General features: G+C 38.6%; 1 protein-coding gene across 2 annotated transcripts in view; it reads left to right on the top strand.

Moving 5' to 3' along the window:
* Window positions 1–18,749, top strand: part of TMEM71 (transmembrane protein 71) — a 57,297-nt gene extending 38,548 nt beyond the window's left edge. For both annotated transcript variants that reach the window (XM_078153741.1, XM_078153740.1), the window contains 4 exons: window positions 966–1,041; window positions 8,169–8,230; window positions 8,330–8,390; window positions 12,564–18,749. In XM_078153741.1, the coding sequence (XP_078009867.1) occupies window positions 966–1,041; window positions 8,169–8,230; window positions 8,330–8,390; window position 12,564 (200 nt within the window). In that variant the 3' untranslated portion in view covers window positions 12,565–18,749. The remainder of the gene's footprint in view (window positions 1–965; window positions 1,042–8,168; window positions 8,231–8,329; window positions 8,391–12,563) is intronic.
* Window positions 18,750–19,012: the final 263 nt, after the last annotated feature.

The following is a 19,012-nucleotide window of genomic DNA, read 5'->3' as shown; positions in this document are numbered from 1 at the left end:
ATATGTTGTGGAGCATAAAGCTGATTTATTGACTTTCCATGAAGTTCAAGATAGAAACTATATTTCAAAAAAAGCTATAAACTCTTCAAGGAAAATCATTCATTTTGCCACGTTATAGAGGACTAGTTTATAATAGAGAGCTCCCAAAGTAAAAGATTGTATCCAAAAGTTAATAGAGTTATGTGTCTTAATTCAACAAATTCCAATTCACCCACAGGCATTAACAGTGTACTGTGTGCCCATCACTGTCCTAGGTGGTATGGAGTCTACCTGCATTTAGATAGGACACAATTCCTTCCCTTGTACATTTCACTGTCTAGCAGTGAGATAAAGCACAAATACAGAGGTGAGGATGAATGGAGTTCCCCCTCATTGAAAGTCTTCAAGCAAAGGCTGGTTGAGCACTTGTGAAGTATGCTACAGTGGAAGTTCTTTCTTTGTATGGGTTGGACAAGATGGACCCCAAGGTCCCTTCAAAATCTAAAATTCTGTATTTCTCTGAAGTACTGTTTCAGGATGATTTCATTAGAGAGATACAGAACAAAGTGCTATGTGAGGAGGTTTGAGGGGGAAGATAATTACTAACCAGGAATATCAGGGTAAGCCTGAGGGAGGAAATAGCATTTAATTTGGGATTAAAATTCTAAGTATGACTTCAGTAGGAAAAGGGGAAGTGAGATTGCATTCCATGCATAGGAAAGAGTGTGAACAAAGACACAGAAAGGACAAAAGCACAGAATGTGTTCAGGGTACAGATGAGATATTTGCAAATAATATTTCCAAAGGAGACTTAAGACTGGGAGAATGAATGTTATGGGTCAATGTATTTAATAACAAACATTTATCATTATTAACCATTATTAAGTTACTGTTACTTAATCATTTATAATTTATTTTAATATTTTCAAGACTATTTAATAATAGGCAATGCTTCTCAATTATTTTTTTTTCTCTTTCCCTATTAGAGTCCAGTACATTTCAAGAGGTCCTTTTTCCAGTAATCGTGTTCACAACATGCTTAATCATTTCAGCATGTACAAGGTAATTGTTATTTTAATTTTGTTGGTATTTGATAAGTGATTAATCTGTGATATTTAAATAATGGATCTTGAGGTGTAACTTTCCTCATCTCTTCTTGTCCATTTCCAGTTGCAACTTATTGACAAATCAGACATTACAAGGACAGAGTTCCTTAAAAAATGGATCAAAAACTTATTAGTACTTGACATTCCCAGAATCACTGCTCTGAAGGAACCTCTTCTTCTAGTTCAGTTTATCTCTGGGCTTAGTGTAATCAGCAAGGAACAGAGCTTCCTTATTGGGCTTGGTAAAGCTGCTCCCAGGTTGTGAGGATGTTTTGGAATTCAGCTGAAGGAGTATTAGATCTACAAGCTGAGGATAATTTGTTTGAAGGCTTGATATCTATATCTTAGTACACCTGGAGCTCTCAGCTGCTGTCTTGGCAAGTTTGTAATTATAGAAAGCTCCCAGTGGCTATTATCTTTTAACTTCTCTGCTCCATAAACCTCAAAGACAGCCAGGAGAAATTGCTAAGGTGCTGCCCATGGTTCTAATATGGCTGCCAGAGGCATAGTGCTGCTAATCAGACCAAGTGTTTTGTGGCTAATGCACCTGAAAGAAACAAAGCTACCCCTGTAATCTAGCTGTTGATATTGAGGTCTATGGAGAAGGAGCAGTGGGTCTATCTGCACCTTGGAGGTAATGCCTATAACAACCAACACTACAGAAAGTGTCACTGGTTGCCTATGTTCTCTTTCAGGGTACTGAGGGTTATTTCAGAACTATAAATCTTGGTGCTCATTTAGAAAGCAGGACATTTCAGGATTTAGTGCCCCCCAAAAATCTGTTTTCCCACTGTCTGGTGATCCAGTCCTTCATTCTTGGTATTGTGCATTCTCTATATCCTAACTGGAAAAAGGATTGGTATATTGTCTTCTGTGTAGGCAAGATCATTCATTTTCTAAAGAATGATTTAATTTTATAAATTAGGTTCAATCAGTCAGTCCCTAAACATGTATTAAATGCCCACTATGCACTGGACACAGTGCTAAGCACTGGGGACACAAAGAAATGCAAAAAAAAAAAGTCCCTACTCTCAAGGAGCTCACAGTCTAAATGTAGGAGACATGTAAACAACTATGTACAGACAAGATGGCAGCTAGATTGTACAGTGGTTAGAGAACCAGGCCTGGACTCAGGAAGATCTGAGTTCAAATCTGGCCTCAGATACTTACTAGTTATGTGACTCTGGACAAGTCCCTTAACCCTGTTTGCTTTAGTTTCTTCACCTGTAAAATGAGCTGGAGAAGAAAATGGCAAGCCACTTTAGTATCTTTATCAAGAAAATTCCAAATAGTGTCATGAAGTGTTGGATGTGACTCAAATAACTGAACAATAACAACATGGACAGGATATATACAAGACAAATGGGAGGTATTCAACAGAGAGAAGGGACTAGAATTAAGGGGGATCAGAAAAGACTTCCTTAGAAGGTAGAATTTTCACTGAAATTTGAGGGAAGCCAGGAAAGATTTACGTGATATAGTGACAAAACCATTTAATTATTTAACCTTAGGGTAAGTCCACCTTGGCTAGAGTCCATCTAGGCTACCAAAACATTCTAGGTGATGAGAAGGAATCTTGGAAAAGCCATATCCAAATTAAAGCTAAGGCTGTTTCTTAAAAGCCTTCTCATTGCACTTGACCCTTATTAGAACACTGACCCTTTACCACAAAAGGATAATATCTAGCACTATCACAAGGCACCATTTGTCCAGGGAAGGGATACCCCAAAACACACATTATCTTTCTTCCTTAGCTATTTCCTTTCCACTTAGTGCTCTATGGAAGAGGTGCGAAACACAACCAATTCAGGAAAGTCTCTCTTGGGAAGGGAAGGAGCTGAGCATTTATTTGGTATCTACTATGTGCCAGGCATTGAACTAATTGCTTTACAAATATTATCTTATTTGGTCCTCACAACAAGCCTTCAAGGTAAGTGCTGGCATTATCCTCATTTTCACTTGAGGAAACTGAGGCAGATGGAAGTTAAATTATTTCCTTGGGTCCTAAAGCTAGTAAGTGTCTGAGGGTGGATTTGAACTCATCTTCCTGACTCCAGGTCCAGCACCCTATCCACACTGCCACTTACCTGCTTCTGGCTGCCTTGGGAAATATGGATGATGTAACATTCCCTGTCTCTTGCCTGGGTTCTACTTTTGTATTGTGAATGATCCATACTCCTTAAAGGCATGAAAATTGTCCTGCCTAGTTAAATGTGTTGGCACTCTCCAGCTTAATTATCCAACCAGAGACTTTCCAATATATGCATAATGGGGAGACAGACCCCTTCATCTGTGAGCCCCTTAGGACTATGCTGACTCAGCTCACAGGTCTCAAGTTTACTACCCCTACCCATGGTGCTAACTACTTCAACAATAAGCCTTCTCCTAGAAATTTCGAGGTGGGAATCCAAAAGGGCCATATCCTCTGGCTTCCATCCGAGGAGCCCTTCCAAGGTCCACTGTATAGAGACAGACACGCCTTGATCTACTGTTGCATCTCAATGAGGTGCTTGAATTGAAACACTGCTGTACCTGGATATTCTTAATACTTTGGCAATAAGTGTTCTCCTAGCAAATTGGATATAGGAAATCCAAAAGGGCCACCTCCTCTGCCTTCTGTCTGCGGTGCCCTTCCCAGGTTCACTGTTTGGAGACAGGCAAGCCTTAGTCTACTGGTACATTCCCAGTGAGGTTCTGGAATTGAAGTACCTGCTGTACCTGGATATTATAAAGGAAGAGGGATATCCCAGTGCCACCCTACCTCTAACCCAATGGTAGGCACTATGGTGATCATTTTTTTTTTGTCTGTCACATCATAGATTCCATAGGTGTAGGGAGCAGCCACATATGATATTCTTAGGATGATAGCAACCCTTCCAGCTTCCCAGACAGAGCTGTGCAACTAAATGTACATAAAATTTCCGCCTCAAAATTACCTTTCCGTCAGAGAAAGAAGGCACCAATTCTAACTACTGTATGAATATGTAGGTCATGTTGTGTTCATTCTTTACTTTGCCTATTCTGCCTTACCCAACTGCTTTGCTATGAAGAAACTTCTGCCCTGATATACCGATTGCTGATTGCTCCTCATAGGCCATTGTTTCAGGAAAATCCCAGTCATCATGCCTCACTTCCTTCCCTGCTCCCTGACTATCTCCTACTTGACAAGCACCTTGCCTCTGTGCTCTTATCTTATCCTCCCTTCCACTTCTCCACAATTTTGGAACAAAGAACCATGATTAAATCAACTCTTACATTGTTCACAAATGATACGTATCAATCTAATCTCCAGTTCTGCACTATACATACCTATAACTTTCTCCAGGCCCAACTGCTCCTACCTGGCCACTACTCTCCTTTGTATATTATTTTTCCCATTGGGATACAAGTGCTTTAAGGATGAGGACTAACTATATACATATATACATATATATGTATATATATATATATATGTACACATATATATATATATATGTATATATATATATGTACACACACATATATATATATATGTATATATATATATGTACACACATATATATATATATGTATATATATATATATTTTATTTGTAGCTCTTAGCACTGTGCTTGGTTCATAACAAATGCTGAATACTTTTTTTCCCATTTGTTCCTTCATTCATTCATCCAGGTTCACCTGGGCTAGCACTTCACTAACTAACCCCACCAGCTACTGTTACTAAAGAAGGCTGAGAATAACTCTTCTATGTTTTTCAGGTTGTTTTGTGGGTTCACAATATAATCTCACCTCTTGACTTACTCCCTCCCACAGTTCAGCATGAAGAAAGCTAAGACTTTCTTTGAACTGAGTGGGTGAGCAAGAAGAAGAATGAGGGCAGCCCAGTGATACAGGTTATTCCTAAAAGCTGGGCATATTCTCCCACTGCAGCTTCTTCAGGTCCTTATCTACTACTGTTACTATGTGCCCACTGCTCTGCATTGTCCAGTTCTGTATATATATTTGTGGGACTCTGGTGGATGTACCTTTGGGGGATGGAAGGAATCAGGGGGATTAGCTGACCTATAAATGAGTCAGTGGCTGATTCAGCTCATAAGATTCAAGTTAACACCTCCTAATTATGGTGCTGACCACTTCTATAAAAACAGTGTTCTACAAGGATGGTGAACCTATAGCCTTGAGGCCACATGTGGCCCTCTAGGTCCTTGAGTATGGCCCTTTGACTGAATCCAAACTTCCCAGAACAAATCCCCTTAATAAAAGGATTTGTTCTGTAAAACTCAGACTCAGTGAAAAGGCCACATCCAAGGACCTAGAACACATGTGGCCTCGAGGCTGCAGGTTCCCGGCCCCTGTCCTAGAAATTTGGAAGTAAGGGATTAGTCAGGGCCACAGATAAGTTATTCCTTCATAGTGGCTTCTCAATGTCATCTACCAGTAAAAAACACAAACTATGAAAAAGGCACTAATCATCACCTTGGCTGCCCAATGCATATAAGATAAAATGAAAATTCTTCTGTCTAGTATTCAAGGCCTTTTAAAATCTGATCTCATCCTTTGTAGCTTACCTTACCATCTATAACTCTGCTCTGCCCAAAGGAATATAAATTTTGATGGTTGAAACCTCGCAAGATATCTTGGGGTTTACAGGCTAGATTTCTTTCTTTAAGGACCATGCCTAATACATAAATCACTCTGACTTTCACAGATTGGCCAATAATTGGTCTCAGCCCAAGCTTACCTTGATCATTGTTTGGGTTTGGATGGACCAGAGTGAATGCAAATAGCAATTGTTTCCTTTTGCCCAGAAACCCTGAGAGTCTTCTCCCAGATTGATTTTTCTTTTGACTAGGTAAAAGAAGCCTTTTTTTTTTTGCCTCCTTTCTTACCTAGCATTAATGAGTGTTGCCTAGAACAAGCTGAGATCTGAGAAAGATCTTAGCTTTAAAAAACCATCTCCAGTCGTCCCAAACTATATCTTGCTGCTGAACCCAGATGGCTCAGGAGGAGAGAATGAGGCTGGTGACTTTGCATGGCTCTGCTTCACTTAAATCTAATTCACTTGCAAGTCATGACATTACCCTCAAATGTTATGGTCCTCTTCCAGAATGAAGGACAAACAACAACAACAGCAAAAACCCCATAATCTAGTGAGGCCAGTCTTCTCTGTTCTCTAAATATAGTCATTTTCATTTCTAAGTTTTTTTTTTCCATACTGTTGTTTGTATTTAGAATGACATTCATTCATTTTTCCCCCCCTTCTTTTCCAAATCCTACCTATTCTTCAGGATACAGCTCAAGTATCTCTTTCCTGCTAAGTCTTTATGGACTATTTTGATCACATTGATCTCACTTACTAAATTCCTATTTTGTTTATTATCTGCATTAATCATTTAGATATGCAATTATATGTCATTTTTGGATGGAGTAGAGGTGGGCAGAGGCCATGTCTTTCTTTGTGCCTCCTTAGCGCTTACCATATTACAAGTGGTAGTTTCTCAATAAATACTTGTTAAATGAATGAATGATTGAATATTTAATATCCCAAACACTTTTATGGATATCCATTGAGAAAAAAGAGTCTACCTCTGAGAGGCAGTGTGTTGTCATGAATAGAGACTGGACTGAGAATCAATACAATATGGTTCTGGTTCAAATCCTGCCTCAGAGACGTATTTAGCTGTGTGACATTGGTCAACTCACTTAACCATTCCAAGTCACAGTCACACATATCCGCAAAACGGGGATAACAGAAGAGGTTAAGACCAAGTGACTCTGCTCCTTGTTACCTACATGAATTTAGGCAAGCTATTTAACCTGTCTTTTCTTCAGTTATCTACTGCATAAAACTAGATTAGTGGTGTCAAACTCTAATAGAAACAGAGGCCACTAAACTGTACATAAGGATCCTTATGGGCTGTACATTGACTTAGTTTTAAAATATAATATATTTATAATATATCTGTTTTATTGCATTTTTATTTTGTTAAATATTTTCCAACGTCATTCTAACTTGTTTTGGGCCACATTTGAGAGTATTATGGACCACATGTTTGACACCTGTGTACTAAATGATCTCAAGGGTCCCTTTTTAAATCCTATGACCTAATAATGGTTTATCAGTCAAAGTATTTCAACATCTTAACTTTTTTTTTTTATCATATTGACCTACAAGGTCTCAAGTTTTGAATGAATGTGTTACATACAAAATAAATTAATAACAAAAAGAAGATTTCAAAGGGCATCAAGTACTAACCAAATTAAGAAAACGTGAATTATCGGAAGCATGAGCTAGATAAAACTGTTTGATGCACCAATAATTACCTGCTTCTTATCTTTTCAGGGACCACTATTTAGCCACAATGCTTTTCTTTACCTCCTTTCTATATGTATTTTTATGCATTTTGTGTTATTATAATCATTTAGCATTTATAAAATGCTTTAAGGTTCGCAAAGTACTTCAAAAATATTATTTTATTTTATTTCCACAATGACCCTGGGAGGTGCTATTATTATTCCCACCTTACATATGAGGAAAATGAGGCAACCAGAGATTAAGTAACTGGCCCAGAGTCACACAGCTAGTGAATGTCTGAGGCTGGATTTGTATTCAAGTCTTCCTGAATCATAGTCTAGTACTCTATCCACTTCATTACCTAGCTGGGTCTTAATATGTTCTATAATTTAGTCTTTTCATAGGATCAGAGATTTAGAGCTAGAAAGGATCTTAGAGGTAATAAAGTCCAACCCTAACATGTTACAGAAGAGGAAACTGAGGCTGAGAGAGGTTAAGTGACTTATCCAGGATCACACAGCCAGTAAATATATGAGGCAAGGTCAGAACTCAGGTCTACCTAACTTCAAGCCTGGCACTCTATTAACTGTACCATCTATCTTATGAATTCAGGCTAGCCTGATACATTTAGAACAATTTAACCTTAACTGTTTTCATAAGCTTTAAATCAATGATTTGTTAATCATTACATGATAAATTATCTATTTGAAAGTTTATCATAGGGTGCTAAAGGAATGTTTTGTGTCTAGCGGAAATCATCCCATTATCTTGCTAAATGTGACAAATATTTTTTTTGTTGTTTTTTAAAGATACTCTCTGGGAGGATTATTCACTGCCCTTTTGACATTTTCGCTAATGTTCATCATAATTTGTAAGTACTTCTGTTCCTAAGAGCTGGCCTAATCTTCCTGATATCATTAGATTTGGGTCATAATGAAACTTTCAAAATAATCTCTCTTTCTCACCTAAGATCTTGTCAAGTCACTGCTTCTCAACTCTGCCAGCTCTTTCAAAACTAGTGACCAAGCATGGTGAGTGGTGCATGAATTATTTTTATCTTAGTTTCAACTGAGTTCACCTAAATCTGATAGCTGGGGAGCAAATTTAAGACTTGTTTAAGTTGGGTCCTAAGTAGCAATGAAGAGGTATGGTTCAAGTTTCCTCCTGAGTAGCTAGGTTTGCCATTGTTATGATCTAAGAAGGCTGCAAGTCTGCTTTCTAAATTTTATATCAAAAGCTGAAAGACAGAAAGGCCCAGCGTCTGACTAAAGGCTTGAAAATGTTTCATTTAGGTACTTGAGGGCAAGGATGGTTACTGTATCTTCTTTGTATCCCTAGCACTGAGCAGAGTGCCTGCAACATAGTAAGAAATGCTTGTTGCCTGACTGGTGGCTTAAAAACTTGTGGTCTTGTGTGTTCTATGATTTCACTAATGCCCCATGTTACAAGGTCTGGGCCTTAGAGCTGATTAAACAACAGACAAATTGCTGTTCCTCTAATGTAGTAAAATAATTCTAGTTGCAAGTGGTGTTTTTCTCTGTCATTTAGACTCATTTAACATTTCTGCTCTACTGTTGACCTTCATGGTTTTTGGAAGGCTGTGCCAGGAGACTACAAGCTCTGGCAGGCTCTACCAAGCTGGAAAAATTTAGAGAATGGGCCTGATGATAGACTATTTTTCATGGAACAGCCTAAGTTCAATGAGACTCAAAATCCAGCTGGCCACAGGGTGATTAATTTATTTTTGGCAATAGCAAGTCCAAAAGTCTGGAATCATAAAGTCATAGGATTTTTGATCTCAAGCTGAAAAGGACTTTAGAGGCCATTGAATCCAATTCCCTCATTTCATGAATGGGGACACTGAAGCGCAGAGAGGTTATGTGACTTGTCCTAGGTCACATAGTAAGTATCTGAGGCAGGATTCCAGCTGAAATGTTCCTTGGCCTAACATTTTTTCCAGTAGATGACATACACTATAACATTGAGAATACTTGAAGTATCAATATAAGAAGAAAGATTTGGATATGTTCATAGAATTTCAAACTCACTGTAATCCCAGGCAATGCATTTTATTTTCTAGTATAAATCTGAGCATCAAAAAACAGATGAATAAAGTGTTGAACTTTATTTAAATAAATTCAGTGATTTTTTTAAGTCACTGAATTTAGTCAACAATAGTCAGGAAGACCTGTGTTCAAACCTTGCCTCTAACACTTCATAGTTGTATTAATTATAGGCAAGTCAGTCACGAGTATTTATTAAGTGTACACTATGTGCTAGGCATATTAAGTAATAATAATTAATAAAGTATATTATTATAATATGTAATAATTAAGCACTAGGGATACAAAGAAAAGCAAAGATGGCAATCCTTTCCATATAGATAGATAGATAGATAGATAGATAGATAGATAGATAGATATAGATATAGATATAGATATAGATATAGACGGAAATCTCAGACAGGAAGGCACTAATAGCAAAGGGAACTAGGGAAAGCCTCATGCAGAAGGTGGGCCTCAGGATGAGTCTTAAAGAGATCTAAGGAAATTAAGAGGGAGAGATCAGGAAGGAAAATATATCAGACATGGAGAATATGCCAGTACACAGGCATGGAGACAGATGATAAGCAGGAAATAAGAATTTATCTAGCACTTACTGTGTATCAAGTATTATGCTAAGTGCATAATTAAAAAGAAAAATAGCTCCTGCCTTCAAGGAGCTTACATTCTAATGGGGGAAGTTAACACTTAAAACAGAGTTGAAATGGGAGGTCGGTGAGAAAATATATTTTAAGGGTTCATGACACATAATTCTACTAATATTGTAAAAGAAAATTAACCTGGGGATTCATTCAGGGTTGAGTATATATATTTAACATAATATCACAGGACTCTTGGCTTTGATAACTATTTAATGAACTTGTCCAACAGGGCTTTGTCTGCTGCAAGAGCCAAGAGTTGGATGTCAGAATCTGGGCTCAGGCATTGGTGGGATGAGCCAGATTCTATTGGTTCATTCATTAACTCACTCAGTGACTAACTTTAACTTTGAAATTAGACAAACCAATAGATTGGGTAAGAGTTCAGGAAAAATCCCAGTAGTCAGCCATAGGAGGTAGTCTGACAGGCAATCAGGTAAAATCAGAAATGTTCAATAGTAGGAAAAATCCCATTAGCAAATAGCATCAGATGATCTGGCAGTGGGCATAGGCAGAGTTCCAGAGAGCCAGGTGGTTTGCATTAGAGAAGTCTGGCAATGGGTAATTTAAGGCCTAGCCATGGAAACTGGTGTTCAGAAGGCAGGATTCCACTCCTTGGAAGAGTGAGGTAGAGAGGAGAGCAAAGCAAGATGTCAGTCTAAGAGATACTGGAGTACCAGGAATGGCATTGTACCAGAAGAATCCCATTGCTTCTGACACAAAGACTCAGGCATGCCAGAGGGAAGACAGGAAGGCTCAGAAGTTGTTATTAAGGATGCAGATACCACATACAGGGTCATCACTGTAACCTGCTGTGTTTAAGACCTCTAGCTGGTTTAGGCATAGCCCAACCAAAAAAATCTTTCCCAGAGACAGACAAAACAGGAGAATTCAAACTCAGAAATAAAGCAGAAGCCTCTCAAGCTAACTGCAGAACTGCTCAGGTAACCAATCTTCAGCTATACTATTTTACATGCAGAGGTCTTAACTGGCTTTCTTTCCTTCCAAAATGTTCATCTGCAGAGCCAGAGTATAAGGGCTGGGCTACACCAGCACAAATGCTTGCACTATCTCTCCATATAAGCTACATGCTGGACACCTCAGAGGGAAAAGACATGCTGATGCCATATTTAGGGCCGTTAGCAGCAGCTGCTGCTTCTTGCCTGCTCCATGATTCAGTTGCCCTGCTTTCTTTATCGTGGTAACATATAGACTAAGCAAGAAACTCAGGCATGGGGATGGGCAAGATGGAGACCCTGTACATAGAACTAGGGTATGAGATGGGCACAATCACAAGGAACAAATCAAGAATTCAGTTGCTGGAATTAAGTTACAAAGCCAGAACTTGACCAAAAATGAGGTTTATGATACCAAGCCCCCAGACTATTGATTCAGGAGTCTTTTTATCTTCCCAGCCTATAGGTTATATTTGTCCTAGAATCTTGGAGTTGGTTGAACCTGTGTGTATGTTAAACAATCCTTGTGGTAGCAGTTAAAATAAAATCAAGGCAGGAAAGTAGACATGTCAAAAGGATTATTTTAACCTTATGTCCCCCACTTCTAGGACTACATGTCACTATGAACCCATTGGATCTGTTATTCACTCAGTGAGCATATGCACAATGAATTAGGTCCTAGATGGGGAAGGGAGGGGCAGAGAGCAGGATGAAGGTGTTTCAAAGTAATAGAATAAGTTATGGCACAGGGGAAGAGGCCTGAATTAGAGTCAGATGACCTGCCTTCAAACCCTCACTCTGCCAATGTAACAGCTTACATTTGTATAAAAGTTAGGATTTGCAAAACTCTCTACATGTGCTGCCACATTTGATCCTCACAACAATCTTGTCAGATAGGTATTATCATCATTTTACAGGGGAAAAAATGAAGACTCAGGTAAAATGACTTGCTCACAATTACATAACTAGGAAGTGTAAGGGGGGTATTCAAACCCAGGTTTTCCTAACTCCAAACCCTGTGTGTTATCCAATAGTCAACAATTTCTCTCGGTGTGACCTTGAATAAGTCACACTATCTATGGGTCTTAGTTTCCTTACTTGTAAAATGAAGGGGTTAGACTATGACCTCTGAGATCCCTTTTAACTCCAAATCCAGAATCTTACTATTTCAGATGACCTTTTTAGCACCCCCTTTGAAGGCAGACCCCAAAGCTGGAGGACTGAGGGAGGAAGGATTGTTACTGATTGGGAGATTGGGGAAGGCGTCATGAAGTTGATGGGATGGCCTACTACAGAATTAGTGAAGTTAGGGTTGGAAAAGAGAGAGAGTTTAACTTAGAGGGAATTGTACTGTTTTTTTCAGTCTCCATCTCCTATAAGCACAATTTATATTCAGTCTCTTGTAATTTATTATTTCATTCCTAGTTAACTTGAAGTAGGTACACTACTTTGTGTGTGAATTATTTTTAATCTCCAGAGTAGGTATTGCATTTCTGGTGAAGAAGAATTAATTGTAGATTTCAGTTTTCTTTCTTTCTCCAATCTAGATTTGCCAAAGAATGAAAATAATTCAAGCATTTCTAGAGTGACTTTCCGACATCTGAATGTTAAGAAATGAGTAGAATTACAATTAATTCTTGTTTTTCCACATCAATGGAATGAAACAACATCATGGATAATCCTAAATTTCACTTACACTTGACCATATGATTAAAAAATTAAATTGGGGTTTATCTTCCTAAATTTTAGCTTAGAATAATGTTATTTTTTTTCACCTTTCCCATGTACATCTTGAGTAATGAGAATAAAAGGGTCCAGAAATAGGAAAGATGTTGGACCCAGAAAATGTGATGAGAAGACAATTCAGTTTTGGATTCAAAATACTTCCTATATTATCTTCAACTTCAATAACATTTATAAAGTGACTATTATGTATAATGCACCATTCTAGGTATTAGAGGAGATTTAAATATGAAATAAGACATAGATTTTGCCCCTATGGAATTCACAGTCTAGTAGAAGGATGCAACAAATATGCATGTAGGAGTCTTGGTCTCTGACAAACACCTGTCCTCTCCCTCTAAAGGGACAAGTTATTACAAGTTATTAAATTAATTATAAGGATTATGTATGTCATTATCCTGTCTGTTTCCTGATCCTTTATGATATGTGAACAGTTTTCTCTGTTTGAATTAAACCAGAGCAACCTCATTGAGTGAGTAAAAATTAGACAACACCTTCGCAGGGCTTTAAATAGCTAAGCTCTGTGAACAGTGGTTCAGCTGGAGGGACCACAGATTTGGGAGCGCTTTGTGGAGGTGATTCTTGCAGGATGGAGAGGAGGAGGGGATTTCTTTCTACTCTCCTTCATTGACTAGGGCATATAGCAATACAGTGAGAGACACTCCAGCAGTTTAAGAGTTTGTTGGTTCAAGAGACTTCCAAGTACTATTGAGGGAGCAAGACATTTTCCAGACTGAAACAGATTCATAAAGGCAGTCAATTAAGGAAGGAAGCAACTTTGGGAATGACAGCAAAGATGAGCAATAGACCCTCTGGGCCCAACTAAGCAAACTGCACTACAGGGAAACTACACCCAAGGAAAGCTGTAACACTATGAGGACACTATGAAGAAAGAAAGGACTTCCAGCCCCTACAGAACCAGGATTTGTGAGTTACCTTTGCTACATGTGTATCCTATACATGTGCTTCAATATCATTGTGCTCAAAGTTTTAGCACATTCTTGCCATGAACATTGTGTGGATCTGTAGGAGAGTATGTCCCAGGTACATGGGGAGAATGTTTTATAGTTACTGTTGTTACTTTGTAATCTTAGTACATAAATGCCTTTGCTTAAGAGCTAAATGTATCTACTGGCTGAGGGTTAATAGGAAACACACAGCATAGTGGGAGGGGATACCAGCCACAGATGAGGAAGGGTTATCCCACAGGGTATATACCCTTGAAAACTGAGAGAAGTCTTCCCCTTAGTGGTCTGCACACTTGTGAGCACTGAGTTGGGAGGAGTAGCCCAGGTGAGGTGTTATACACAAATTAAGAAGACACAGATAAATAAGTACATTAAGCCAAGTCCTATTGACAGAGGGCAAGGATAAGTACTGAATAGGGACAGCAGAGTAGGCTTCACGAATTTCATTGCATCTGGGCTGAGATGGAATGTCAATAAGTAGAATTGAGATGGGAGGATGGAATTCTAAGTGTAAGGTAAGCATGAAAAGAGGCTTATACAGTATAAATAAAAGATACTAATAATCTAGTTTGACTGGCATAGAAAAGCTAAAGGAAAATAGCACGAAGTATGCCCAAATTTCTAGAAGGCTAAGGTGTTCAGATTTTATTGGGTAAGTAACCCAGTCAGTTCTGAGTAAAAAGGAAGATTAGCCTGATAGGCTTGTCCACTGGAACAAGGAGAATAGCAAGGTGAATAAACTGGTTAGGAGGCTTTTAAGTAACTCCATGAGTGTAGGAATAAAGGGGAGAGAATTTAAGATTGGAGAAGCTGAAAATAGAGTGGTTGATTCCCCAGGTAGGTAACTGAATTTCATAGCAGCTCTTTGGCCTTTAACAGATTATACAAACACATTCTTATTAAAATAAGTCTGTAAAATGTTTATACATAGTCACTTTTTATTCTAAATGCTTTAACCTTTCAGAATAAGATGTTGAAATGCTTAGCTATAAGTGTGGAACAGTTGCACTTCTGGAGTCAGAATATCTGAGTTTAAGTCTCATTACTGATATTACCTGTCTTACCTTGGGCAAATCATTTAACTCTGTGGGTAGGACTCAGTTTCCTCATCTGTAAAAATGAGGGGGTTGGACTAGATGGTTTATGAAGTTCCTTCCACCTCTAGAACTATGATGTTATTATCAGCCAATTTCTAAGTCTTAATTTTGAGATCTCAGTAACTTTTGCTAACTTGTTCTCATATGTCTAGGAAAGGTCACGCAAAGGTAAGCATCTGGGTCCAAAACTTTGATGGTATTGCAGGAATGGTAGGTAATGGAAAGACAGGGGAATGGCATCTACAGGAGCCAAATGTGATTTGCCATTCCATGAGGACAACAAACCCCAAATGAGAGTATAGACTAGCTATGTCAAGGTCAATAGGGGGTACAGGGGCTCAGGAAGGCACAAGCTAAAGGCAAAGAGCCAGGTACTGAAAGGTGCAGTCATGACTGAATGACCGCTTTGTTCAGTCAGTACACTCTCTGTCTGCCCTTTTTTTAAATAGTGAATTCATATGTTCCATCTACTCTTCCTACAACTTCTTTAAAGAGTGAAGCTATCACTCCACTAGATGTACACAATAATGTCTATAACAAATGTGTGGTATAGTGGAAAGTGCACTGGATTTGGAATCAAATGACCAAGGCTGAAATCCTGTTTTTGCTGAGTATTACCCATTTGACCTTGGGAAAGTCACTTCTCTGTGCCTCAGTTTCTTCCTCTGTAAAATGAGGAGTTTAGATTAGTCAGAGGTTCTTAACCTTTTTTAATGCCGTAGACCCCTTTAGAAAGCTAGTGAAGCCCAGGGACCCCCTTTTCAGAATAATATTTTTATAGTCCTATAATGAAATAAAATACATAAGATGACAAAAGGAAACCAAAGGTTAGTGGGGAAAAAAAGATATAATTTGTTTTACCCATCCAAATCCCTGGACCCTCTGAAATCTAGACATGGGCTCCACTTCTGGACTAAATGATCTCTGAGTTTTCTTCCAGTACTAGGTTCTAGGATTCTCTGCCTAAGAGTGGAAGGGGGCCAGAGGTGGGGATAAAGGAAAGACAAGCATGGGGACACAAGTGGATAGAATTTATGTAAAATGAATCATTTATAAGAAAGTTAGAGATTGCCATAAGTGCATCAGCCTTTCTGGAGCTTTCTCTGATGATTAGTTTGGTCTATCTGGGCAGTGCTCTTCTCTAGCTCTCTAGAATTGTTCTCAGGGGCTCCTGGGCCCAGTTTTGGGCCTATTTGTTTTTCTCTTAGTTTGCTTAAGTATGAAATAAGAACCTTTTCAATTCATTGGCATGCTAAACCCTGAACTTCCTCAACCTAAAATGGGCAGGAAAAGCAGTCTGTATTGTCCTCCATTAAGCCCTTATGTTTTAATAAATACTGCTGCCCTTTGTCCCTCCTGTTTTCCCGCCCCATTGAACAACCATTTGCTTTTGGGAGCAAATATACAGACTGAATGCTCTCTCTCCCCCTTGCCTGAGGGCAGGCCCTGCCACTGGACAGGCAAAGTCAATTTTCTTCCCTGCGATATTCGCACTTCTGAAGTTGGTTGGCAACAGCTGCCACATGACCTTATCCTCACGTGGCCTCTCCAGAATTTTGGTTTCTATCTTTCCCCATCTCCTCTTGGCTGGCTCCACTTCCCAGTCCACAAAGGGCCTGAAGGTGAGCAGCCTGGATGGCAGGTGGGCACAGAGCTGGTTTTGTTTCTTGAGTCTGGTTCAGTTTACCCAGGGCAGGGTTCAGGTGGGAGAATAAATGGGCTTTTGCTAACAGTTTCTATGTTAAGTTTCAACGTGAAGCTGAAGGTGGATAGTGTAATAATTATGGTGTTTTCTGCTTTGCTTAAAATTCCACAGGGAGCCCCTGCAATAGAGACAATGCACAGGCTCTGAAAGAGTGTTATTTGTGGATTGCTAGAGGGCATTTTCTCAATCTTTTGGTGCTGATACATATAAACAGCCACATTTCCCTGGCTTCACTTTGGGGAATGTTAGTCACTGTAGCTTCAGCCAGCACTAGGAAGGGTTATGTCTTATTTTACACAGTAAAGCCTCCTTAATACAAACCCCAGACCATGCATTTGGAAGCAATGATGACTTGGTCAAGGATTAGACTGGGGTTTACCTTTGCAAATCTAAGAAAAATAAAGAGTCTGCTAATCCTATGTGAACATGATTGCATTGAGACTTGATTGCATTAATTCGTGAGTTCACTCAGGAAACTTTTATTGCCTGTGAAAATGGTAATGGATACATTTAAGTATCATTAGAGGACTTTGGAATCATAAAATATTAGAGCTGGAAAGAACTTTGGAGATCACTGAGTCCACCTTTGTAAAGAGGGTAATATTCCTGGCTCACATTTCTAGGGCATATTTCAAAGAACTTTTTTCATACCCATCACCTGAGATCTGTCTAGCCAGTATTATCCCAGCCCTTCATTTTTCAGATGAAGAAACTCAGTCACAGAGTATTGAAATGACTTGCATATACACAATAAGTAAATTGTTAGCAAGACTACCATAAGAAGATAAAATCTCAGATTATGCTAAGTTATTGAGATTGTTAAACCCCATTGGGGCATGGGGTATGGGGATTAATAACTAGCTAGCATTTGTATAGTGCTTTAAGGTTTACAAAGTGCTTTTTATAGATCTCATTTGCTCCTCACAACAACCTGGTGAAGTAGGTGCTGTTATTATCACCATTTTACAGATGCAGAAACTGAGATTAAGTGACTTGCCCAGGATCTCACAGCTATTAAGTGCATGAGGCAGGATTTGAACTGCAGTCTTCCTGACTCCAAATACAGCATTCTATCCACTGCACCACCTTTAGCTGAATCATGCAAAATGACTGCAAAGTTTTACTTTAGAGTAAGAGGTATTTCTTTAAGGGGATGGAGTCTACTGAATATAGACTATAAAGGAATTATTAGCTCAGTGATGAGCATACTAATATCGCATAAGATAAATTACCAAGCACATGGACCACTGAGGGAATAATTAACTGAAAAACATACATATTTAGCAATAATGACTTTTATATAATAAAAATAGAATCTTTAGCAATAATCCTAGAAATTTGTGGCACACAATTTTTCATGGGAAAGAGGATTGCCAGTGAACATACGTGGTCATACATCAATATGGATTGTTCTATCAGAGACAAAGAGAATAAGGTCAAACTCCACTGCTTTGTCGGACTTGTAGGAGAGGAGAGAAGAAAGGAAAGCAGAGGAGAGGAGTCACTTTAGGTTGCCAGGACTTCCCCATCAGCATGAGGCAATGCCCATTTACACTGGGACTTCTAGCAAAAAGACAATTTGGAGCAAGAGAAATCTAAGATCCATTAAGTGAACTGAAAGCCATCTCTCTCTAAGTCTGATCCCCATGAAATCAGGATGGTCCTACTTTGTTGGACAATGGAAAGTCATTCCTTCAGTTCCATAATTTGGAGAGAACTGTTTCTGTACTGGTGAGCTAGGTGGAGAAAGGGATAGATTATTCTATCTTTCTCTCCCATTCAAATAGCTAGTATTAGTAATAAAAGTAATAGCAATGACATTGCAAGGGTAAGTGGAGATGATGATCTTACCAAGGAAGTGGGGAGCTGAGGATACCTCATAACAAATGTTGGAGGTGGGATTTGAGCCAGTTCTTCTGACTCCAAAGCCAGAGCTTTTTTGACCACATCACATCATACTGCCAATGGAATAAGATATAGTTACATTGGATTGTAAATATGTGGACTATGTCAATATGTATAAATATGTGTACGAAATAGTGTTAAGTGAAAAGAATAATGTAATAGTATTTGAATACTAAGCACAACTGTATAAAAGTATGTATGGATATTAATAAAGATGGAAGAGAATTTAAAGTGAAAAATAGTTTGAGTTTGATGTATAATCCATTTATTATGAAGAGTTGCTTAAAATCATAATAAAGTGTTTGGAATACTTGCTGAGTGGTTGTTACCTGCAAACATTGTACACTACAAGTAATAGAAGGAAGTAGAAAATAGTTTCTGCCCTCAAGAAGCTTACATTCTAGTAGGGTACACAACCCAGGAATAACATGCAAAATAATAGTTTTAGTCATCCACTCATTCATCCAACAAACATTTATTCAACCTCTACAATGCCCAGAACACTGTGCCAAGAGCTGGAGGTGGAGCCAAGTTTAGAGAAAACATGGAACTTGCCCTAATAAGGTTTAGCCTTTAAC

This window comes from Phascolarctos cinereus, unplaced genomic scaffold, assembly GCF_003287225.1.
Source record: "Phascolarctos cinereus isolate Bilbo 61053 unplaced genomic scaffold, phaCin_HiC Scaffold_4;HRSCAF=312, whole genome shotgun sequence".
NCBI classification, from domain to species: Eukaryota; Metazoa; Chordata; class Mammalia; order Diprotodontia; family Phascolarctidae; genus Phascolarctos; species Phascolarctos cinereus.
This window is presented reverse-complemented; position numbering and strand designations above follow the sequence as displayed.